Source organism: Rhinichthys klamathensis, unplaced genomic scaffold, assembly GCF_029890125.1.
Source record: "Rhinichthys klamathensis goyatoka isolate OS25496 unplaced genomic scaffold, OSU_Roscu_1.1 h1tg000442l_1, whole genome shotgun sequence".
NCBI lineage: Eukaryota > Metazoa > Chordata > Actinopteri > Cypriniformes > Leuciscidae > Rhinichthys > Rhinichthys klamathensis.
Window position 1 is genome coordinate 59,093 of NW_026606938.1, and position 25,817 is coordinate 84,909.

Sequence of the window (25,817 nt, forward strand, 5' to 3'; positions counted from 1 at the left end):
ATTATTTCAATTCCTATGTTGCATAAATGCTCAAAGAATAGCTTTTAAAAATGTGTAATAAAATATGTTAGTATGTCAGTGTATGACTAGAACATTCCTTCTAATAACCACATAATAGGCTTGTTCTAATTAGGGCTTTTTGAGACTTCTTTATTTACATTTATAGGACATGCAAGGTATAACGTTTTAAAGTAAAATGAAGGTAAATACACAAGATCCAGTCTTACCTGATTTAGGCACCACATGAATCTGTTTGAACATGGTCTTGTACCAATCTTTTGGCCTGTCAACAGTCTAAAACAATATACAAAACAAACATTTTTAGATTACAGGCATTCCTAGTTCTTACAGATTAAGATTCCAAGGTCCAAAAACATAGTTTAGAAAACAAATAGCAACCCGAATGTGCTCCATGACCTTGAGTCCAAAACTCTGGATGCAAAAGCCTCCTATAAAAATGCTGATGCAACTGGCCTCTCTATGTTAAGCTGAGAGAGACACATCACTGTCTGCTGGTCCATCAATGATGCTGAGCACAGCTGCCCCTGTTTCCCTGGGGCTAAATAAAACTCAGTGTGGGAAAATGCAATTTAGAGCACAAATCAAAACAGCCAGTCCCATGTGACCAGAGACCGATTGAAGATTAATTCTGGAATTAACAATTACAGGTATGCACTTCCTACAATTTCCCCAGAGCCAATAAAGAGTCAGGCAAGTTTTATCAAAATGAATACTAGGCTTTTAGGCAAACATGTTTGAAATATTATTATAAAAAATTTACATTAAAACCATGATTTACCATATATGTGTTACTTTTCAAATGCCTTATTATAGATTACAGCTTTGTATTGTTGTGCCCTTGTACCAGACCCAAATTTCAATTATAACTATGAAAATAGAATTAATAGATTAACATATATTAACACAAAATTATCTATTTTCTGTTCAAATTACCCCGATGAAATAAATTACACCAAAATGTATTTGAAATGCATTTATTTTATGCTAAGTATACTTACATATTTATGTACTACATATAAATACCCTGCAATTTTTCTTTTGGTATACTAAATGATATACTTAAAGTCTGCTAAATTAGAACAACTAATTTTGTTCTTAATGCACTTTAGTTATCTGTAAATAGTGCTGAGGTCCAAATAAAGATAAACTTACTGTAAGTACCGGTATATTTGATTGTGCTAAAGTGGAACTATTGCAAGTATACTTTAGGTACACTTTAAATATCTTGCATTTAAAGACTGATATCATACAGAGATCATACTATCCTTATGAATAGTTATATTAAAACACATTTTAGGCTTAATATTAAGAAATGTGCATTGTGCAATAAAGTACTCCGAAAAAAAAGTTGAATTATAATATTTATTTCAGTAAGTCTCAAGGGATATTTGAGTAAATATGTTAATGGGTTTGCAGTATACTTAGTATGAAATAAATATATATAAATACATTTTGGTATAGCTTTTTTTTCACTAGGGTATTTTATATCAATTTAGAATTATCATTCATTAACAGAATATTTTTCCTGTGCATTATCTGCAATTAAAGTGTAATTTTGTAAAATAATAAAAAAAGGTCATCTAATTTCCATCACATGCTTTAAAACACAATACATTATTTGAGATGTGTTAGAAATGCCATTGTGGTGGAAATGTTCATAACTTTTATAGAGAAATTACAAAAATATCAGAAGTCCACAGAGCCAAGATACCCATTAATGCCCACATTTGAAGAAACACCCATTTACAGCTTTAATAATTTTAATAATATTTTATTCCTCAACAAGGATTATATCTATTCTAAGATGCACAGCATAATATGGGGTTACACTTTATTTCTCATTAGTGTATTAGTAGACTATTAGTAGACTGTTAGGTTAGGGCTAGGTGTTAGGGTTCAGGTTAGTAGAATAGTTTATTTTATGTTATTTTATATTAGTTGTAAAGTTACTTATAGTAGAATGTCTGTTGAGGAACCATCAAAATAAAGTGTTAGCAGATATTAAGCAGACAGTCTACTACTACTCTAATGAGAGTTAGATGACGTGTTGTTGCAAAGGTACTTATAGTTAGTAGAAAGTCTAAAGTGGGCCATCAAAATAAAGTGTTACCAAATATGGAAACAAAAGATTAACATCCCAGAATAGCATTAACTCACCGTCCGTATGGCAACGGGAATCCCGGACTCATCCACAGGACCGATGCCAGTATATTGCGGAGCTTTCCCTGTTGTTTCTTTCCTGTCAGTATGTGGTGCTCGTGCAGGAGGATCCACGTTGCCGTAGATTGGGGTGCTAGACTCGGAGGCTGATGGGTGGAAGACAGGGTCAAGTTGGGGTGAGTGAGTTTTTAGTAATTCCCATGGAACTAACCAACATTCCCATGTTCGTAACTGTGAAATACAGCCAGATCAGGGATGCAGTGCACACTGTAATTCCAAATCAGGAGAAAGAATCCATAAATATGTTGATTCCAGTATTTCAGCATAGAATATTAAACATAGAATAGAAAGCAGCTCTACACACAGTCCGACATGTACAGGCATCCAGACTGAAGCCTTTTGGGGAAAAAACAGCTAAATGCGCTCTGCAAAACAAAGGCCAGCCCCACGAATACAGACGCTCTAATCCCAGTGTCTCAGCTCCTCCCTCACCCCAACCGCTCCGTCGCTCAGATTTGAGCTTAATCCCCAGCATTTGCCACTTGGGATTAGAGAGATCGCAGCAGCATGCTCAGAGCAGACCAGTTCAGATACGCTTAGTGTCACACGGCCAGTAAACACCGCTACAGTCAGGTCACACTTTCTTACTCATTAGTACTTCATTAGAGCCTGGCACATCAACAGTGATCTATCAGAGATTCTTTTTACAGCGGTACTGCAATGCTTATGAGATACACTTGGCAGGACAGGTGGATGGTAGGAATTACTTAAACATCAACAACAGCCATTCTGGAATATATGTATTTTTACGGTTCTGCTACACCATGTCTTTGATTAATTATTAAAGCCATGTTCACAAATTATGCTATTTATTAGGGCTGAGTATCAACAAAGATGTCCTGATTCAATTTGATTCTGATTCACAAACTCTTGATTCAATTTTGGTTCACTTCATTAGGGCATATTTCAGTTATAATGTTCATTTTGCTAACATAAGAAATACATTTTCTCTCTGTAAATTACACAGGTCAGTGTTTCAGACTGATTAAAACTAGTAATGAGTCTTATTGAACTTCATTTAAAAAAAAAAGGTTACTTTAGGAATCAGCCATAACAAAACAAAAACATATAGGAATATACTGGAAGATAAAAATGTGATATAATACATTTCCATATAATGTATTATATTCCATGTATTTTTCAATATACGGTAACACTTTATTTTGATGGTCCACTTTAGACATTATATTGACTTTGACTATATGTAATGTTGCACCTACAAGTTAACTAACTCTCATTAGAGTATTAGTAGACTCTGCTTAATATCTGCTAAACACTTTGTTTTGATGGTCCCCAACAGTTATTCTACTGACTATAAGTAACCATGTATGGCAATATACAGTATTGATACATATAAAATGAGAGTCAGCTTATGAGAGTAATTTGTTCATGAATCAGACTGCTCTGGTCACAAACTGACCTATAACTTATTTTTCACTATTTGGGAGAAAATGTTTCAGATTGTATACATTTTATATGGTTATACAACCTGTGGCTGTGGTTAAATTAGCTACAAACTGAGATGCAATTTACCAGTTTCTTTGTTCTTACAAATGATGAAATTATATTACTGAATAACTCACCAGTGGTTCTAACGTGCTGCATGGCTGTAATACTAGGACTCAGTGAAGGAGGAGGGGGGTATGTTGAGGGAGAGAAGGGTCTTTGGAGGTGACTACGAGGACTTGCTGGCACAGTCAGACCCCCGTTCACAGTCATCTGGCCCTGTATAACACAACACAGAGACAATGTTATTTGAAGAACCTTTAGGCATAATAAATTACACTGAGATCGAACTATTATGCCACAGATGACATCTGTTAGCCTTAATAAAATTGACAGAGGATAAAGAACAGAACAAGGAAAACAAAACCACCAAAGACTAGTAAAATAAGCAAACAAAATACAGTGCCCACAAACAGGGAAGATATTCAAGAGGTGGGTGCGGTTTGGACAATCGGTTTTAGAATTTGGAATTAATTATTTCCAGGAAGTGGTTAGTATTAAGTGTTAGTATACAAAAAGAGATTCCACAGGTGCAGTACAAGAAGAAGTCTCAACTAAACCATGTTCGCCCACACCTAAAATCTTTGACAAAGACATAGTGTGACAAAGACAAACTGAGCATTGACACAACATCAAGACAATCTGTATTGCAAAATGTGTTAGTGACGACCATTGAGTGATGCAGAGTTGATGTGAATCTAGAGCAGAGGTGAGGTTAGTATTTTTATAATCCCACAGAAGAAATGCTGAAACCACTAAATGTGAACACAGGACAAGTGATATTGTTGTTTGTTAAACTAGCCCCTAAAACGCAGAGGAATGGGACCAAATTAGAAACAATCGACAAGTTTGTACAGAGCTAGTAGAAATGAGCTAAAGGAGTTTTCAAATGGATAAGAGAGGGAAAAAGAACAGAAAATTCTTGAAAAAGGGTGAGACAGAAACAATAAATATTGTTAAAAAGGTTTGGTTTGGTAATTTTTTTTCTTCTAAAGTCTCAAAAAAATGCTGGTAATCTATTTGATAAAAAAAAACAGTAAAAATACAATTTAAAATCACTGTTTTATATTGTAATATATTTTTAGAATGCAATTTATTACAGTGATGGTAAAGAAGCTGAAATTTCAGCATCCAGTCTTTAGTGTCACATGATCCTTCAGACATCATTCTAATATGCTGATTTCAGGCTCAATAAACATTTATTATCAATGCTGAAAAAAAGTTATGCTTCTTAATTTTTATGAAAACTGAGATACATTTCTTTCAGGATTCTTTGATGAGTAGAAAGTTCAAAGCAGTTATTTGAAATAATAAAGACATTTATAATGTTACGCTGGAAAAGATTTCTGTCACTTTTGATCAACTTTCTTGCTACAAAAAAAAAGGAAGTAGGAATACTGACAAAGAAAGAAACAGTAAGACAGACATGACAGAGTTTTGAACTGCCGGTGAATAGTTACATTAGTGGTGCTAGCTGCAGGGAAGTGTAACCACATGTTGTCTGTGACCGCACTCATCTGGCTGAGGGTTGGAGAAGGGGTGCGAGAGCCACCCTCTGGGCCAACTCCACACGCCCTCAACTCCTCCAGCACCGCTGTGGATGCTTCGCTCTGAGTGCGGGAAGAGCAGCGGCTCTGCCCCAGTGGAAGCTCCAAGCCGGGAGAAGGGGTCTCTGGGTGAAGGTCAGGTGCTCTGGAGCTGATGAAATCGAGGGAGAATCTGAGCCGATTAGGGGGTGAGTGTGAGGTCAGTGCTGTTCCAGGATAGGTTTGTTTAAGAAGGACTGGTACCTCAGGCTGAATGACAGAGAGGAGAGTGGCACAGATGAGACTCAGCAGTTGGCACAGCGCGTTTGAGAGATGAAGTGATGTGCTGCAGCGAATGGCTGTGCATTAGAGAGGATGGAGGGGTTACAGATCAAAGTGTTATTCCAATGTTGCATTAAAGCATAAGGCTAAAAGAAGTTTAAAACTTCATCAAGATCACAATGAGGTGACAACCAATTCTAAGCTTTTAAAGTCACATTTGTATTGCAGAAAATATGTATATATAAAATAAATAACAAAACATTGAAATGCCATGGAAAATGTCATATTCACATTATTCGTATGTATCACAAGTAGTAACACATCTCATAATCAAATTACTTTTTTCAAGTAACTAGTAAAGTAACGCATTACTTTTAACTTTACAAAATAATGTCTTACTTTTAATGAGTTACTTTTTAAATTAGTAGCGCAAGTTATTGACTGACACCTCTTTTGTCCCGATGTTTTTGAGTAAGTGCAGATGCGTTGTGTGCGCTGTGTGTAAACATGATAGATATTGTAGTTCTAGACTTAATGTGAGCATTTACTCATCTTGCATAAAAATAGATTCGGTATTCCTCAAAATGAATAAAAACAGCCCAAATGCAAACTGAGAAAATTACGCAACCCTGCAATAATTAAATAAGTTAAATTACACAAATAGACTTTATGTATTTAAACTCACTTTATTAACCAGTGTCTTTGCTGGTCCCCTTCGATGATTCAATTAAACCATACTAATAAGCAAAAATGACTTCAGTTAAACATCACATTTGTTTAATTTTTTATTGCTGAATTAAGAGCGTTGAATTTTCTTCTCCTGCATCCTATTCATCTGCGATTCAGAATGAATCACAGCTGATAGGTTTGTCTGAGATGCGCCCTCTACTGTACAGGTGTGAATTAGAATTTCCTTCATTTCACTTTTGGTGTGAAAGGGCCTTTATGTTTGGCAAAAATAGAAATAAAAAAAACAAGCAAGCAAGCACAGCCCGGCTGAGAAAAAGTAATGAAAACGTAACGTAACACATTACTTTACATAAAAAGTAACTAACGCAATTAGTTACTTTTTTAGGGAGTAACACAATATTGTAACACATTACTTTTAAAAGTAACTTATATATATCAATCAAAAAATATAAATAATACATTTTGATCAAAAATACAGTAATATTGTGAATTTTTTTATGATTTGAATATATAATGACAGGAACCTGAATGTTCTTCAGCAAAATGGAGAAACTGCATTAGTTATGTTTGCTAAAACACGGCATGGCGTAGAGGAGGGTGTTATTACTGTAAGCTAATGGATATGTGATTATGAAATCCGTGACATATACCACTGGAGGGGCTGCAGATGGCAGTGGAGGGCAGGGGCGTGAGTGGCTATCCGGGAGGTCCATCCTTTTAGGAGGGGTAGGGGGTCTCAAAGACAGTGCCTGTGTGCGACGTCCGGATATCTGTGGCATAGGGTTAATGCGAATGGAGAGGGAAGCTACGCGTCTCTCCAACTCCCTAGATGAAGGGTGCAAGTAGGACTGCCCTGCTTGTGAAGAGCATGAGATTTGGTCCTCTGTGGACAGCAGTCTGTGGGAATGGACACTATGCTCTTGTGCCTGATTAAGGAGAGTGGGCAGTAGGATATTAGAGCACAGGTCAGATACTGTTGTTCTGTGGTGGTTCTCTCATTAAATAAGGGTGTGGATGTGGTTGCCTTGGAAAATAATCTCTCTGAGATAAACAGTTGATTGTTATAGTGAGGACATGCATAAGGCGGTACAATTCTGCTGTATTACCATCAGCAGGGCACAACTTGTGTGACAATGAGAAAACAAACATATTACACATACAGAGAAGATTGGATTAAATAATATAATTCATAAATTCTCTGTAGCTGGAAAGAAAATTGAGATTGGGATAGATAGATAGATAGATAGATAGATAGATAGATAGATAGATAGATAGATAGATAGATAGATAGATAGATAGATAGATAGATAGATAGATAGATAGATAGATAGATAGATAGATAGATAGATAGATAGATAGATAGATAGATAGATAGATAGATAGATAGATAGATGTACATAGTACAGAGGTTCATTCAAGTAAGTTGAGAGCTTTTCTTTGTGTTCAGTTTTCAAACTGAGCAGTACGCTAGAAAAGGGTGTGACCGGTACAGTTAAAAATGTCAATAATAAAACCTGTCGAATGGACTTCCACAGGGGTTTCCTGTGGAAGGAAAACCTCCAGCGACAGAAAGGATAAGAAAAACAAATGAGTGAAGTAAACACAGCAGAACGTACTGGTGTGGGAGACTTTTTATCCTGAAAGTTGGGCCTGACACTTCTGTAGCCTTTAGCTGCCAAAGAGGAAGAGCACAGGTCACCATTTCTCAGACCACCACTGGTGCTGCTGCTGGGCCTCCACAAATCTAACAGGAGACAAACAAATCACTTAAAAACGTGTTTAATATTCATATATACAAAATATTTCACCACAGAATGCCACTATTGACCAGTAAGAGAGAATAATATGAGAAAGCTGAGCAGTAACAGTTACATTGTTTTCCAAAGCATATGTGCTTGTTTGTAAAAAATATATTACAGTAAATAAATAAAATAAAGGCTGCTTACCTGAATCGTTGGATTGTGATTCAGAGTCTATGCACAGGTGAAATTGAGATAAGAGAACTTTGTTAAACACTAGCAAGAGATCTACTTTTCAGAGTGAAATGAGGTACACTCTTAGGGCCAGATTTACTAACAGCTTGCGCCAGCGCAAATCCTCTTTTGGCGTTAAAAAACTACTGTCAGGATTTACTAAAGACATGCAGTGAAAAATGTGTGCTGAAAAGGCGTGGACAGGGTTTTTCTCGCGGCTGACCTTATTGTATATGCATTTGTAGGAGTTTCCCTTTCAGACACAAACATGTATGGGAGAGAGTATATAAATTAATAACACAAGGTGATTTATTAAGATTTGCGCTAGTCAATTCACTGGTATTTGCGCCAAAAAAAAGCATGTCTTAAACCAGACGCTAATTTGCGCTGCTCTTGCTAGATTACGTTGGTCATTATGGAAATGATCCGGGTGCATCTGTGTTCTTTAATTTGTGTCATCAGTAGTTCACACGCAGAACTTTCCACTACCATCGGCGTCTTTTTGGAATTGAGCTCATGCTAATTTTCCCTGTTAAGTAAATCTGGCCCTTAAACATAAAAGTTCTTTATTGGCATCAACGGTTTCATGAAGAACCTTTAACATTCATATAACCTTTCCTCTGCAAAAAGGGTCCTTTAAGGTAGAAAAAAAAGGTCCTTTAGATTATTAAAATGTTATTTACACTTAGAAAATGATTGTTCTTTTAAGACCTGCTCACTGAAAGGTTCTTTGGGAAACCCAAAATGTTTCTTTTATGGCATTGCTGTGAAACCCCGCTTTGGGAGTCTTTATTTTAAAGAATATATTCACTCATTACTTATTCGTGTTTTTAGCGGACTATGTGGCTCTATAGTGTGCAAATGTCATCCGTAATTTATTCCAGATGATTCCAGCAGATGAATGGAAGAGAGGAAAATATATGGACAGCATGAAGAAAGAATGAAAGGCGAAGTGGGAAAGTTTTACAAATGAAGGAGGTTTTCCCTTAACATCTGGCAGTCGATTACCACTTCTGCAAACTAATTTCAGAACGGCTCTTTTAAAACACACACTTTAGTCTTAAATAAACACTTGATAAAAGTCAAAACTATTCATTTGATTTCTTTTGTGTATAATGTAACATAAAAACCCTTGCTCATTAAGCACAGTGCTAAATGAACAGCGGTCTAACTCTGTCCTGAATGGGATGTGTTTGTTCCTCGCTGTCTAATTAAACAATGGAGAATATGCGTGTGTGAGGTCATAGTCAGTGAGACTGCTCAAACAAAAAGGGTCACCCCCGGAGGAAACTGTGCCGAGAGGAGACGGGGGGAAAAGCCTGTATACAATTGTTGCCATGGAAGTGCACAACTATGGCAACAATCTGGTCACTGTGAGCAGCTTTTTCCCTTTAAGCAAAGGAAAGGAGAGCTCCAGCTCTCGAACAGTCCTTAAGGAGCTGCGAGCACAAGTTTGAGATGGCGAGCAAGGGTAATAGAGAGAAAGAAAGACAGCCAGGAAGGGAGGTTGTGGTAGGACATAAGATGTGGCAGGATAAAACACAGATGTTGAATGAGTGACGTTGAGTGCAGTGAAGAGGAATTCCTGCTCACAGTGTCTGAGTAAACACACCGTCACATTTAACACCAGCAGAGTAAATACTCCACTGCTAACATATAATGCCTATGACTAACAAGCAAACATGAACCATTCGTTGGCAAATATTTAAATGTTAATGAACTAGTTTTCAATGCATTGTTGTAGTTTTATGGCAATATGATCTATGAAGCTCTATGAGTGTGATCTGTTTCCTGTACGGGAATGATACCTGTGAGCGTGCATAGGTTTGGTGAGCTCTGGATTCTCTTCATGGGGGTTAGAGTGAGTAAAAGCGTGGCGCTTTTGCGGATCTGTCCTCCACTGTCTGTGAAAAGTGCAGTAGCACATGCAAACACAAATGCACATGCATCAATACTGCTGCATGACAAGATGACTGTGACTTACAGCAAGCAGGGTAATGTGAAACATGACCTTAGCAACACGACAATATACATTTCCAAAACAATTTAAGTGCAAGGTGGATTAATGTATGTGTGACGTATATGCTTGGTTTACAGTATCTACATGTTGAATGGCTGAATGTGCTGTGCTCTGACTGACTAAATGTTTTAAACTGCTGCTTTTCAGTGTCTTTGGACAGGGTTCCCGCACCTTTTGACCTAAGATTTTCCATGATTTTTCCGCGACTCCCTTTCCATTTCCATTTTCCAGTCATTACAAGCACGTGGTTTAAAACTATTTTGTGTATTGACTATAGAAATTCATATAACTTTTTTAAATGTTTTTAATACCAGACTTTTCAGCTCCTGGAAATCACACTTTTAAAATGTACTGACATTTTTCCTGGATTTCTCTGGTTTTACCTTTTACTGCTGTGTAAACACTGTGTATTAGCAAATACAAACCATTCAAAAGTTTGGGGTCAGTAAGATTTTTTTTTTTTTTTAAGAAAAGTAACAGTAACTAAAAAACATTTACATTGTTACAAAAAAATCTGTTTTAAATGAATGCTGTTCTTTTGAACTTTCTATTCATCAAAGAATCCTGAAAGAAATGGGTCATGGTTTCCACAAAAATATTAAGCAGCACAATTGTTTTCAACACTGATGATAATGAGAAATGTTTCTTGAGCAGCAAATCAGCATATTATAATCATTTCTGAAGGGTTATGTGACACTGAAGACTGGAGTAATACCTGCTGAAAATTATATTAAAATAGAAAACAGTTACTTTAAATTGTAATAATCTTACCAATCACAAACATTCGAACAGTAGAGTATATAGCAGTGTATTAAACAGTGTATTAAACACCATAACATATAATATATAGCAACAATTTTATTTTGTGCATTAGCCTTAAAGTGATAGTTCACCTAAAAATGAAAATTCTGTCATCATTTAGTCAAGCTGTTCTAAACGTGTATGAGTTTCTTTGTTCTGCAAAGAAGATATTTTGAAGAATGCTGGTAACCAAATAGTTTCTGGTCCCCATTGACTTCCATAGTCCTGGCATCCAAGGTTGCCACAACCGAATCAGAACCTAAAACTGAGGACACTACGAGATGAATCTTGCAGATTGTCAGAATGTCAATGTTGGCACTGCCAGATGTAGCCTGATGGGTTTCCTCTTTCCTGACTGCTATACCTCTGGATGTCAAAAAGGCAGTTTGGATGCCAGACTCTAAAAAGACAGTATTCTCAGAGACAGTCAGCCAAGAAATAAGAACACCCCCCTGCACAGCTTTTCCCACAATCCCTGAGATGAATACAAAATCACATGCTCTGCCCGACAAAAACAAGTCCTGTTGGGTCTGTGTGAAGGGAACGGCACATTTTCACTCCTTTCTGCCTCACAACACTTGATTAGAGTCAATTTTGTGTAAATTGTTCACTGTATTAATTATTTGTATACGTTGTTGTGGCTGGTAGGCAGTGTTCCCTCTCCTTTTTGTTCTTGCTGAGCCAAACCTAATTCTACTGGGTGGACCCTTCAGCCAGCTATAGTAAATTAATCAATTAAATTAAGTAATTTACGATTCTACATTTATTATGTAAATATATCATTAATAACAAAAAAGATGACAGAAGTTTTGTAGAGGGCACAAAAGCATGAATCAATGCGGCGTATTTACAGAACAAGATTTCAGTTCCACATTGAAAATCAATAGACATATGGATGGACTCTTTAAGCTGAAATGTGCAGCTTAAAACTGTGTTTTAAGAAATCTCTAGCTGTTAGCCATATATTTTTTGTCTGGCTTCTAAGTTTTTCCTGTCTATCTGGGAGCAGCATCAGATGTGCACATCTGCGAGGGAACCTGGTAGCCAGAGGAGCTATTCCCTTACAATATTTTTTTTTTTTTTGCTGTGGTGTTACAGTATCATTAAGATCTGATGATGACAAATGGAAAAACCATGGTTCTTTGATATACACTAACTAAGTTTAAGGTAATTTAAAAAAAAAAAAAATGTTTAATCAGCATAGATGCATTAAATTGATCAAAACGGTTTAAAGTAAAGATGTTCATAAGGTATATCATGACTTTTGCATTGACTCTCCAACCTCAAACACATTTTTTAAATCAAATTGTGCCTGTCAAAAATTACCATTGCAAATTCCCAAAAACCATGGTATTATCATACCATGTCAAAAAACACGACAATGCCAAATAACATTTTATAAAAAATGTCTTGATATTTTAATTTTCCTTAAAACGATTTCAACCATGGAAACTGAAACTGATTTGAACTAACCTGTGTTCATGTTGAAGATCTCTCCTTCTTGTGTCTTGATGTCACACAGTCCTGAAAGACATATCAATAAGAATCAGTCAGCAACCCGTACTCCTGGGTAAGTAAACCATTGATTTATCCGCGTATACAGCATGTATGAGAGCAGGTAGAGTGGTATTGGCTTCCCATCTCTCCCCGGCACAGCAGCATGCTAGCAAGTGTCTAATGTGGCTGGTTAACATCCCTCTTGGGATATGAGGCCCTAGAGTGAAAGGTGATACAAGCCTGGCGTTTCAGCTCAGAAACACGCAGCGCAGTATCAAAATACACACCATACATACACATATATCCTCACGCATTCTCTGATCTTACACATGACCACTTTTGGTGTGTTAGAGCTTAACAACTCTTAGAGTTCGTTGCCAGCAATGTACAGCCGTCCGTCACACACTAGTAGGGGGGCTATTGTAACTAATTAAACCCCTGTTTAGTTTGACCTAGATTACTAATTTTTCAGTGATAGATTAACAGCCCATGTGACCCTCCTCCGGAAATATCGCACTTATTTTAGCACTAGCTGAATATTTCAGGGATGGTCTATGATAGGAACACTGTCATTTAATCACATTATTACATTACTTAACTCATCAGCAGAGGCAAAGCACTGCAAATATGCCAGATAGGAGACACCGTGAGTGTGTGCTCATGTGCAAGACGCATGTCTAGCTTTCAGAGTGCCATGGCAGGCACGTGTGCCACTTGTCACACATACGTAGACCACCCGTCGTTCAACACCCAAAGTGTGCTGCACCTGAGACCATCCTTTGATAGCGGTATGCTATGCATTTACAGGTCATGACAAGAGAGAGGCATTCAAATTTGATATTCTAAACCTTTTAAAGGGATAAATGAAATTTCTGTCATCATTTACTCAGCTTCATGCCATTCCAAATATTTAAAATTATGTCAGGCAGTGTTCGTGCTGTTCTTTTCCATGTAATGAATGTAAGAAGGGTGACCAAAAATGACAAAGAGTACCATAAAAGCATCATAACAGTAGTCCAATTTGCTGTGTTGTCTTTGGTTAAGTGTCACCTGGCATCTTATGTACTTGTATAAATATTATTTGTATATTATATTTTACATTTAGTCTAAGCTTTACTCATTTTGTTTTGTGCTTCTGTCATTTTAATATTTTATAAAATGTTCCTGTTTAGCTTTATTTTTATTTCAGTTTTAGTTTTTAGTAATTTTAGTATAACTTAAACATTTTATTATATATATATATATATATATGTGTGTGTGTGTGTGAATACTTCTATTTACTTCTATATATTAATAATTACTATTTTTAATAGTTTTAGTATTCGTTAACATTAACAAGACCGATAACAACGTTTGACTTTTCCTCACAAAAGCTATCGTATAACATCATATGATTTAGAATACAGCATATGAGTCAAATGGACCACTTTTGTAGTGATTTATTGTAATTCTTTAAGCTTAACAGCCGCTGTTCACCATTCACTTTCATTTTATGAAAAAGAGCAGTGTCAACATCATCCTCCTAAACTAAACTGAACTACAAAAAACAAAAACATAATTTTGGGGTGACCTATCTCTTTAAAAAAGTTTGTAAATTCCAAATTCAAAAAAAAAAAAGTGTCACATTGTATCATCAGTTCTGTATAAAGGTAAATAAATAATCAGCATCAGCCCTTAATAAATCATTGAGCCAAACAGGATTGCCCCATGCTGAGTCTCATTAAAAAACAGACCCAGAGGTCATCCTCAAAATAAATCTTCAGACACCACAGCCAATAAATCTGGATAAAAACACAAGGGACAGTTTTGCCTGAGACACCACTGGACTTTGCTAAATCACAGGTTGTAATGAACTGTCAGCAGTAAAAGATTATGATATTGGATTTCAAGGGTGCAGACTTGTGGCGACAGAACAGCTGGAGGGGAAGGGAGCTGGACACTCGCCTAAGAAATGGACATAGCTCCACATTTATATTCATGAGCAGGGCTCACACTGGTCATTTACTTATCTATCCAAACATTAGGAATCATTCTGTCAGGGGAAATGTCAGAGACAGCCAAGCCAATAAGCCATGCTAATTTCCATTGCCATCAATATTTCAATGCGCTCGTCAAATAAATAGCTCCACCACGAAAACGCTCCGAGAGCACATGCAGTAAACATTTTATGCTAAAAATGAATTTAAAATGCTAGAAGACTGAGCATGCCTATCAGAAAAATTGCAGGGCGTGAATTCAAAATTTTGCAGCATTTAAGTTCCCAACACCTTAAACTTCTATAACATGGAATGTTTCTGAAGACAGCATAGCCAGAGGGAAATATTATATGTAATACTCTAGGACTAGGTAATAAATCCTTAATAGATTAAGGAATTAAAATTCTGAAGAAGCAGATGAAGATTTTTGCCACTTACTGGACTTGAATGTGAAACATTGAATGGCCTACAAGAGATTAATGACAGTTCCAGTTCCAGATTGAGCTGCGAATGGGTCCCAAACAGAAATAAGTCATCAACTAGGCTTTATCGTTATTATCGCAGGAAGACTAATTCTTATCGTGAGGAGAATTTTTACCGGTATATCGCAAACGATAATATATCGCCCATCCCTAGTCAAAAGCAAACAGATCTCATTACAATCACTGACGTTGTCTAAACTGAATACAGTATACAGATGCGTGTTCAGTTTCTTATATACTCCACGCACTTGAGTCTGTTGACAGCAGAACAAATGGAAGAGTGGAAAAAACATTCAATTTGACAAGTTCAATTTCTTGTTTGCGTCTCTGTACAGACTTCAGAAGGATCCCAGTGTCGGAAACAAGTGGATGGTTTATTTTACCCGTCTAAATATTATATGTTTGTTCAGAGCATTTTATTTTGTATATGAGGCACAGAGGAGAGTTCGCAAAGAAACTTTTTTGTTAAAAGATGAAGCAGTCAGCTGTATTGAATATGACAGCAGCTGCATCACAAACCCTAAGTAAATGATTTCATAATGCTTTGTCTATAAACGACGGTTTCATAATGTTTTCAAAACACTTGTTCACATGCAATAGCGAGTAGGTGTTGATACTGTTTCCTATGCAATGACCTAAGCAAATCATAATAGTGCCCGTTTACTGACACGCCTTAAAGGAGCCGCCCCTTAAAAATGGATAATTTCAGAAAGAGGGTCAGAATGAAGGTTGAAAATAAACATTTTTCCAAGTATATGTTTGTTTGTTTTTTGTGCAAAAAACATTATTAACATTATAAGTGAACCTCAGGGAACATATTAAAATAATTATGCCATGACCCCTTCAAATTGGGTCAGTTTTAATTTTACAATGTTTGTAAACAACCTGAGCCAATTTTATGTTAATTAAAATACACACTCGTACTGTTTGTACATGCATGGTACCATGGCGATCATGTTGCTCTGTTTTGATGGCTTATTTATAGTCAGATTTGTCAGACTTCTGCGTAAGGACTGGACACGGGCCATTTTCACAAGCCTAACAGCCTTTTACCAGAAGTTAGGGATGAAACCATGTCATAAGTAGTCTCCATGAGTAGTGCTCAAATGCCAGGACAGGAAAAGATTAAAAACAGCTATGCTGCCAATTTAGAGCTAAGAGAGAGCTGAAGGCATTAATGGATTCAGTCTTAACATTTATTAGTCTGTTTATTTGTGATGAATTATTCAATGTTCAAAGGCCAGAATGTTTTAAAGGCTATAATGTGTTGTCTTCAAAGCAGCTTTATGCACTCTAGTTATACAAATATTATTTAGATTTACATATATATTTATGCAGATATGAAAGCCACAGAGTCAGGCCTATGCACCAAACATATAATTTAGAGGGACATTGCTTCTGCAAAAGTAAAAAAAACAAAAAAGTGATCAGCTTTATAGACGATAAAACCAATAAATATAGGGTTTGTAATACTTTTAGTGGTGTTGGTTTAAGTTCAAATTTAAGAGCATAATTAGAACACATCATTAAACAAAAGCTGAAATATCAGCTCTAAATGGAATGTTCTACCACAGGATACTTATAATAATACGATAACAGTAATTGCATTCCCTTTGAAAGCTATGGATTCTGCTGATGCGTATCCTACCTGATGGAGATGCTATTATGGATGTCTTGAAATAGATGTCCTCAGAAGAGCAATTTAATGGTTACATTATGGCTCCTGCCTTTCCTGACAGTCAAAACATAACATTCGAGTAATGGGCTCTCTCAAATCCCCAAAGTAAGACAGTAATATGCTGGATATGCTGCTTGTATTCTCCAAAATAGGAAGAATCTCTTTCTTTTCATCAGGGATTTCCAAACAGGCTATTTATATGAGCATCTCAGTCAGGACACAAGAAGTTCTATGTTCTCCTAAATGGTAACTTCGGAATCACAATTACATTAAGTCGGGAACTGTGCATGTTTGCTGCTGTGCTTTCTGTTTGATGCAATGAGTCCCACACATATTTTCTAAAGCCTCAGATAATTGTTTAAATTGTTCCCATGTGTTTTAGGAGTATAATTTCATTTCTAAATCCAGCTCCTAATACAACATAGCTGTGTAGTACTCAAATTGAATACCTAAGAGTGATAAAGCTTTTGAAACAACAACTAAAGTAAAGCCTTAACTTAACTTTGGATGAATTTCATTCGATGTGTTCAATGGATTATGTTCAGTGAACGGTATCATTTTACCTGGGAAATAGAAGATGAAATAGATTAAATGTTCAATAGCTTTTTGTATCCAAGAAATTAAAATATAGATATGTAACCTGATGGATTTTCACTGGACTAAAAAGTGAAATTGCACTGATATTGGCAGAATGAACACACATGGCGATCAGTACATCAAAACCTCAAATCATGTTGATAACGTCTCCAAATTTAGTTTAGAGTAATGGGTCAGAGTTGAGCACAACATACTTGAACAACTGCTATTTTCGAGCCTTGCTGATAGAACTTGGTTTATGCAACTTCGAGTGGGTCACAATCCAAATATGGCACGGGCCATTACAGCTCAAGGACTGTGAGTCTACATGTTTCCCACTAGGGTTAAATGACTGTGCAAAGTGCATAGCACATGATCTTTCCACAAGTGAAGGGATTGAATTAAAAGAGACCCTTGTGATTTACACGTTTGTGCCAGAAAGTATTCACTGGCATCCATGTGTGTGAGATATTGTTTAGCCGAGCCGATGAGAGGAGGATATTGGGACATCTGCCAGAACTTGAGTGTTTCTGCTGTGATCCAGCTGGTGGAATCAGCAGGTGCCCTTGAGGGGTCATGTGGCCAACAGATTCGTCGCCAACGTCTCAGTCACACACTTAACATTTGAACAGCTAGAGATCGAAAGCCACATAAACTCTAAAGGTTCAGAGTTTAAGAGATTCCAGGAAGATTCCTGTTTGGCTACAGTAGTTACTTTTCCGACTTTGCTCCTCTATGGAATTGAAAGCACGTCTTCAAGATAAGCTTGGACTGCTGTAAAAAAGCTGATTGTAAAAATCTCAGATTAGACTTAAGGGAGTCTATAAATAAAATAGTTAGTCAAAGATTTCAAAAACCCTTAAATGCATATTCTGGGTTCAATGCAAATTATGCTCAATCAAAGCATAATGTTGATTTAAAAAAAAAAAATCAACTCGTCCCTTATTTTCCATCAAAATTTTAAGATAGTGAATTTCCCCAGAAACTGTACAGATATTTGAGCAGTACAGTTATTTATGGTGTTGTCTTTTTCATAACAACAAAGTTTTAAAATTGGATAGAACGTTAAACAGGAAAGGTTGTTTTTTTTCCACACTAATAGCATGTTAACACGCATTTTCAGATTTAGATTCAGATTCATTCTGTATTGTGCTCAGTGGAGGAAATTTTGTTTACATCTTATGGTTATAGTTTGAAACAGTGAGTATTTTCACATTTTATTTACTTCGTAAAGGGTTACTTCAGTGAACATACATAGGTCAGTCAAATTTGGTAAACAGAAACTTACTTGCTTGTTTGAGCCTTTCCAAGTGCCATTGAGGTTTGTTCTCGTGCGTCAAGCAAGTATGGTTGAGCTTCTATTTACTATTTGAATGCTCCATGTATGTTTGTCGATCAATGTTTATACATGAATCCATTTTCCATCTTCCTAGCATTATTCTCGCTCATTTGCAGGGTCCACTCTACACACACACATTTGATTTAGCACAGGTTTAATTTTTATACGTGAATAAGAGCCTAAATTAAATGTGTTCATCATAAAAACTGACCATGACCCTTTAGAAGACATCAGAAGACTCTTTAACAATCTCACCCAAAACTGCATCAGAGTTTTGGGTGAATAGGCTATTAATGGCGGGACAGAAATCTCTCAGATTTCATTAAAAATGTATTCATGTTTCGAAGATTTATGGGTTTGGAACAACATGAGGGTGAGTAATTGATGACAGATTTTTCATTTTTTTTGGCGAACTATTTCTTTAACAATACATTGCACAAGCTTGAGCTTAATACGTGATAAATACTTAACCATAATAAAAAATTATATAGCTAATTTTATGGACAGCAATACAGAAGGTAAAACATTGTGCATAGGAATATTGGCCTGTGCTTTGTGCCAAAAGCTTTTATAGTCTTACTAAATGTATCTGCATCACAACTTTTGAGCCCTGTGTGTATACCACACAGAAATACAATTTAATTTTCATATAGACAGTATCCAAACTGGGCATTTTGACCTCAAAGACCACCAATAATGTGCTGAAGATATTATACAGGCACATTATTACTACTATGGAAAACAACAAGACCCAATATTCTGAGATATATAGGTTAGCATAGCTTCCTTCTTACATCTGTTTTGTCATATTAGACCTCGCTAAACATTGGCTTCTCTCCTTTTTTGGTAGAGTTGCCATATATGGTGCATTCAGCACGTTCTGCCATTTCTAAATGCTTTTGACGAAGTGCACATGAGTTGAGGTCTACAGATAAAAATATCGTGATGAAAGCATTTCAAAACAATTGAAAAACCTGTCTTTTTATTCATCTTTTAGAAAGGAGCTCTGTGCTATGTAAAGATAGGAAGGCTTTTAGAGGGTCTCAATGTATACACACACAGCAGCCAGCGATTGAAACAGGGACCCAACCTGAGAGCCAAGATAAGCAGCAAGCACTCATCATTCCAGCACCTTCTCCTAGACGCAATCTGACAAATATCTAAATGGGCTGACATTTAGAAAACCAGTTGGACCCATTCCTCTGACAGAAGCACTCCCCTGGGCTAGAAGATCCATCTGCTAATTAGGTGTTTAACCTCTGGAGGGCACCCAAAGTGACAGACTGCTAAGTCTTCTAGTCCTCTGACATGATATCGCCATGTGTACACTAGCAAATCATTTGACATCCTGCATAGTTGCTTCCATCAGAAGACATCATTCAAATCAATCCGATATAAACAGCCACATGATATCAAAGAGAGGTTCAATAGGCCTTTGCAACTTTATGCATTCTACTAGAAAATCCTCAGTATTATTTCAAAACTCTTCAAACGGACCTAAACGCTTTAGCAAACAATTCATCGGCAAAACATTTCTGAGCCGATCTAAAGGGATTATTGATTCAACAGCTATTCAACAGCTACCCTATTCAACAGGTCTTTGTGTTACTTTACAGTATTGCTCAACCCTGTATCACCCCTGTATGAGATACAGGGTTGAGCAATATTTGAAAATGATTTGGTGACACAATTAAGCATTATCGTGCATATTGGGATTATTTCAATGCACTTTTTATTTGTCCATAAAGTTCATTAACTTTGATTTCTCGTGATTTGCTGGTATAAGAGTCTGTTAAGACAGATATAGCATCGCTGGTTAAAACTTCAAGGAATAGTTCACCCAAAATGTAAAATGCTGTCATCATTTACTCGCCTTCACTTAATTCCAAATTACTTTTCTTCTATGGAACATAAAATATTTTGTGCAAATTTCGAAGAGCTTTTTGTCCATATAATAGAAGTCATTAGACTGCAATATTGTTTCCCAGCAAGCAATTTTGCATTTAAAAGACGTCTAATAGCCGTCCAAACACAGCCCTGACGTCTAGGCTAAAACAAGGCAAAATTTGGTCTGCCAGTGGAAATATAATAGACGTCTAAACCATAGCCCAAGAATAGACTAGTCGTCAATTAGATAACATGTCAAATAAATGAAACCAAACACCTTCACTGTGGACTTTGCTTACATGATGGAATATCATACATCTCGCCAGTTATTTTGGCAAAAAATGACATGTAACCAAATTTAAGGTTATTTTGGCTAGAAGTGGGTTACCCGCCAGACTATAGCGGGTCTATAGTTAACCTAGACGGTGAAATGATGGCTTGCTGGGTTGGTTCTCAACATTCTTCAAAATATCTTCTTTTGTGTTCCAAAGAAATAAATGCAGGTTCTGAACGACATGAGAGTGACGGAATGATGACAACATGTACATTTTTTAGGTGAACTATCCTTTTCAATAGATTTATTCTTTCAATTAATTTATCATAAATCAGTTCTGCTAATTAAAGTGAATTGATTCAAAACTTAATTTATCAATCTATTCATTAACATTGTGTTAAAATGTAGTTGTTAGCTTCAGGGCTATTGAGAACTATACATTGAATATTGTGAAATAATGTGAAATAATCCTTTTTACTATACTATACTATACTATATTTTACCCTGTAGGCCTGGACGATATAGTTATGAGGTAAAAGTATAACAAGGGTTCATATTCAGGAAACAGGGATTGGGCACTCCTTTATTATACAAAGTTAAAAATACCACAGTCACGAAAGAGCCCTCCCCCATAACAAAAACAGGAGCAGGCCATGAGTCTGCCAGGCGGCCTCCTGTAAGACATCTTTATGACAGCCTTTCATGCTTCTGTGGTGATATTGCAGCAAATGTGCATTATACTGTATGTATGTCATATTTGACCTCTCAAAGCTGCTTTAGCTCTATCTCAAGCAATCCCTAGCAAAAGTCACAGAAGTACCATGTATGTGCATGTTTATTAAACCAAAATGGGAAAAAGAACATAAGGTCACGTTGACAGGATTGTGGTGTTATGATGGACAGTTAATCAATGGATGCCTTGCATTACAGAGCGAAATGCAATTTAGCTGATATTAATAAATGTTGTCAGAGAGACGTCAGATTGCAACAAAGGCTCTTTTTAAGTATGACAAGCCGGTATTATTTCAAACCGTGTACACGATACATCTGTCTGGGTTGAATCAGTAAAAGCTGTCTAATCTGCTTTAGGCCAGTACACACATAAATCACACACCTTGAAAGAACTAACTGACAGAAGCATGCATTTATTTGAAAATAATTTTTCACCTAGAAAGTTTATATAATATTTTATGATGAAACCTTTACAAACTTTTTTCACTGCTGTGTCTTGGGATAAAAAGCTCTGAAGTCTCTGTCCTGAACTGCATGACACATGCAAATAGCATTTGTTTATTTATATTTGAACTATTACATGTTATAAAAAACTATTATCTAACATAAAATGTATCTAGTATGAGAAGTAGCTATAGTTTTAAACATCAAATGTCAATTGTGTCCGTTAGACTGTCTTGACCTTCTCGACAATTAAAATCATATAACGACATAAATTTGATATTACATGTTGAACTTAATTCTTAATTTATTTTAGTAAAGAGAAATTTGGTTACACTTTATTTCGATGGTAGACTTTAGACCAGGGGTCTCAAACTCGCGGCCCGCGGGCCATTTGCGGCCCGCGGGGTGATATTTTGTGGCCCCCTACTTGACATTAAAGTTTAATGTTAGTGCGGCCCGTCGTTGCGTGTGCCGCGTAAAAAAAAAAAAAAAAAAAAATGTATCCCTTATGAGCTACCATAGATAGTCTCGTGACAGCTTACGGAGGGTTTGTTGTCAATAGTTGTCATAGACAACCGCGAAGTACAAACATACTGCGCCTGGAAAAAACGAGCGCGTCGCTTCAATTATGAGCGCGCTTGCCGCGCGCCTACATTTGAAATTACGAACTTGAGCGCGCAAAATATGTGAGCGCGATATGTGAACGGCCCCTTGGCGAGCTACCACCAATCAGGCCACGAGCTACTGGTAGCTCGCGAGCGACGTGTTGGAGAGAGACACTGCTCTAAAACAATGTGAGAATAATCACTTTGAGCTTGTAATATGTGTCCAACAGGTTCATAAGAAGGTTTGCTTTGATTTGTGCAGTCAGTCATTTGAGACACTATACAAAGAATTCAATAAGACGGGCAGACATGACTGCAAATATTTGTATTTCAAAAGCAATAATTGTTTTTCTAAGTATAATAAAAGGAAATGTGCCTTCCAAAAAAAAACATTCAATATCATTAATGTGTTGTATAAAGAAAATAAAAAGGACATAAGCAAATATAAATATCACAAATATGTGTTATAGACAAAGAAAGTTTGTAAAATGAACTTCAACTGTCAGAAGGACAGCTCATGAAGAACCAATCATGTACAGAAAGGTATGTTCAAATTCAGAGGAACAGTTCAGAAGAAACGTTAATAAATATTGAGAAGATTGGATCAGTTGTGCTCCTTTTTTGGAATACTTGAATACTATTTTTTGTGGAATACTTGATGCGGCCCAGCCTGACCCCGACTCTAACTCCAGCGGCCCCCAGTTAATTTGAGTTTGAGACCCCTGCTTTAGACACTCCACTAACTATAAGTAACTTTGCAACTACATGTCAACTAAAATTTTGCAAAAAGTTAGTTTTTTGCTTGCAGTTTTGCAGACTTGGTCTCAAGATTAGGTACATGAGTGAATGGTTTCACTGATTGGCCCCTTAAAGGTGCAATGTGTAATAATTTTGAGTATCTATTAACAGAAATGCAATATGACATCCATAACTATGTTTTCAGTGGTGTATATAACTTACTTAATAAACCGTAATGTTTGAATTACCTTAGAATGAGACATTTATATCTACATAACCGCGGGCACCCCCTTCTATGAAGGTCGACATATTGTGACGTCATGATCTACCGTAGCCGACAGCGAACAAACAGCGCTACAGAGCGCGTTTCGTTCATACCTTGAAAGAGAAGCAGCAGAAAGCTAGAAGCTAGCCATAAACCCCCGTGAGTAGTGACTTTTCCCTTGTCAGTGGTGTAAAATATGTAGTTGGATTGTTTCATGTAACTTAGTTCTTCTCCCTCGCTGTGTTATGGCTTTGCTATGTGGGGATAAATGTGCTGGTTACGTTCGTGAGACAGCTGATTAGTAACTCTTGTCATTGACTGTAAAACAGTAACGTTACAGGAATCACCAACCCATCGATCGCGGTCGATAAGACGATCTTGGAAGCATTTTAAGTCGATCGCGAAGAGTTTTCAAAATCAGAGAAAAAAAGCCTATTGTGTGTAGTAAATGGTGTCTAGGGGATGCGGAGGCGCGCACGCTGTTACAATCATGTCAATTTTGCCGCTCGCACCTTTGGGCTCATGCGGACGCGTCGAGTTTAAACAAGGCTTTACGCTTTAACCAGCTCAGCCACAGTAACATCTCATATTAGCCAGCTAAACTTTTACTACCCTGTTAGAAAAAATATATAGTTGCATATTTTCATGTGGTTCTTCTCCCTCGCTGTATTATGGGTTTGCTATCTGGGGAGAAATGTGCTGGTTACGTTTGTGAGACAATCAGCTGATTACTATTATTATATTATATATTAAGACCCTTGATCCTCACCTGACTATGGCTTTGTAAACTTTATCCATGATGTGGTTTATAATGGACTGTGGTACAGAAACAGTGACAATGTTACACACTCTTGGCCTACTCTGGCTATTCTCTGCTGTCTCAGACGACGATATGTTTGTCCCGTTTTAGCCACCGTAGCTTCTTCGAAAGGGAGGGGTGAGCAGTGGGCTGAGCCCTTAGTGCAACTCGCAACCGAACCGCTAGATACCTCTAAAAATCACAAACTGCACCTTTAAGTATCACTTTTTAGTGTGTGAGCATTTTTTAAAAATTGTAGTATACTGTTAGTAGACTGTTAGATTAGGGTTGGGTGTTAGGGTTTAGGTTAGTAGAATAAGTTGACATGTAGTTGGAAAGTTACTTATAGTCAGTAGAATGTCTGTTGGGATCATCACAATAAAGTGTTAGAGGATATTAAGCAGACTGATACTCTAATGAGAGTTAGCTGAAATGTAGTTGAAAAGGTACTCAAAGTTTGTAGAATGTCTAAAGTGGACAATCGAAATAAAGGGTTACCAAAGATCTTTAAAATATGAACTAATTTTAAATACCAAAAATATATTATTTAGCTGGAACACATTTTCCACTCAACTTTGTTACCGCTTGATTTTCTATAAATAAATGGCAAATGTATTACAAAATGATATCATTCCTTACAATTTGCGACGTAAAGTACAGTAACATTATTAGGACCCTTTCTACAGCTTTGTGCAAGTACATAAATCAAATTTTATTAACAAATTGTAGAGTTGACAGAATTCATCAGACTCAAGCATTCATCCCTGTTACCCAAGTTGTTAAAAACAAATACATTTCTGTAATTGGGATAATATGGGAAACATACTAATTACTACATTTAACATTTGGTCCCAAACTAGATTACATTCAACCCTATTACCCACTGTTATAGGTTTTTATTTTACACTTGTGTTTTCATTTTACCATTCGTTAATTTGTTGATTGAGAATTTTGATTGTTAAAAAAAAATCATACATCACAGGGTTTTAGGCTCTAGGGTTGTGAAACGATTAATCGCATCCAGAATAAAAGTTTGTGTTTACATAATATATGTGTGTGTACTGTGTATAATTATTTTTATATATAAATACACACACATGCATGTATATATTTAAGAAAATATAAATAATGTCAATTATATATAAATATATATACAGTATATACATGCAAATATTTCTTAAATATATACATGCATGTGTGTGTGTATTTATATATACAAAATAATGATACACAGGACACAAACATATATCATGTAAACACAAATACAAACTATTTTGGATGCGATTAATCATTTCACAGCCCTAATTTAGACATGTCCCAAATAATAATAATAAAAGATCAGTAGTACTACATTAAAAAATCTTACAATTAAGTCATTTATTTTCCTCTATTCAAAACTGTCAATGATGAGAAGAATCAGTCATTTATTTAATATGCTTAATCCATGCTAAATATTGTGTCACTGCATGTTTACAGAGTCTTTTAT

At 36.3% G+C, this 25,817-nt stretch overlaps 1 protein-coding gene across 16 annotated transcripts in view; it reads right to left on the bottom strand.

Annotated features, from left to right (window-relative positions):
- The window catches only part of sorbs2b (sorbin and SH3 domain containing 2b), a 54,480-nt gene that overhangs the window by 19,716 nt on the left and 8,947 nt on the right, over positions 1-25,817 (bottom strand). For 11 of the 16 annotated variants that reach the window (XM_056236230.1, XM_056236232.1, XM_056236231.1 and 8 more), the window contains exons 3-11: positions 12,513-12,563; positions 10,027-10,122; positions 8,192-8,218; positions 7,862-7,989; positions 6,896-7,171; positions 5,208-5,543; positions 3,825-3,966; positions 2,179-2,327; positions 228-294 (exon numbers count right to left, since the gene is read on the bottom strand). In XM_056236230.1, coding sequence (XP_056092205.1) covers positions 228-294; positions 2,179-2,327; positions 3,825-3,966; positions 5,208-5,543; positions 6,896-7,171; positions 7,862-7,989; positions 8,192-8,218; positions 10,027-10,122; positions 12,513-12,563 — 1,272 coding nt within the window. Of the gene's footprint in view, positions 1-227; positions 295-2,178; positions 2,328-3,824; positions 3,967-5,207; positions 5,544-6,895; positions 7,172-7,861; positions 7,990-8,191; positions 8,219-10,026; positions 10,123-12,512; positions 12,934-25,817 lie in introns of those variants that run through there. The other 5 variants (XM_056236236.1, XM_056236240.1, XM_056236241.1 and 2 more) reach the window with 5 other exon arrangements.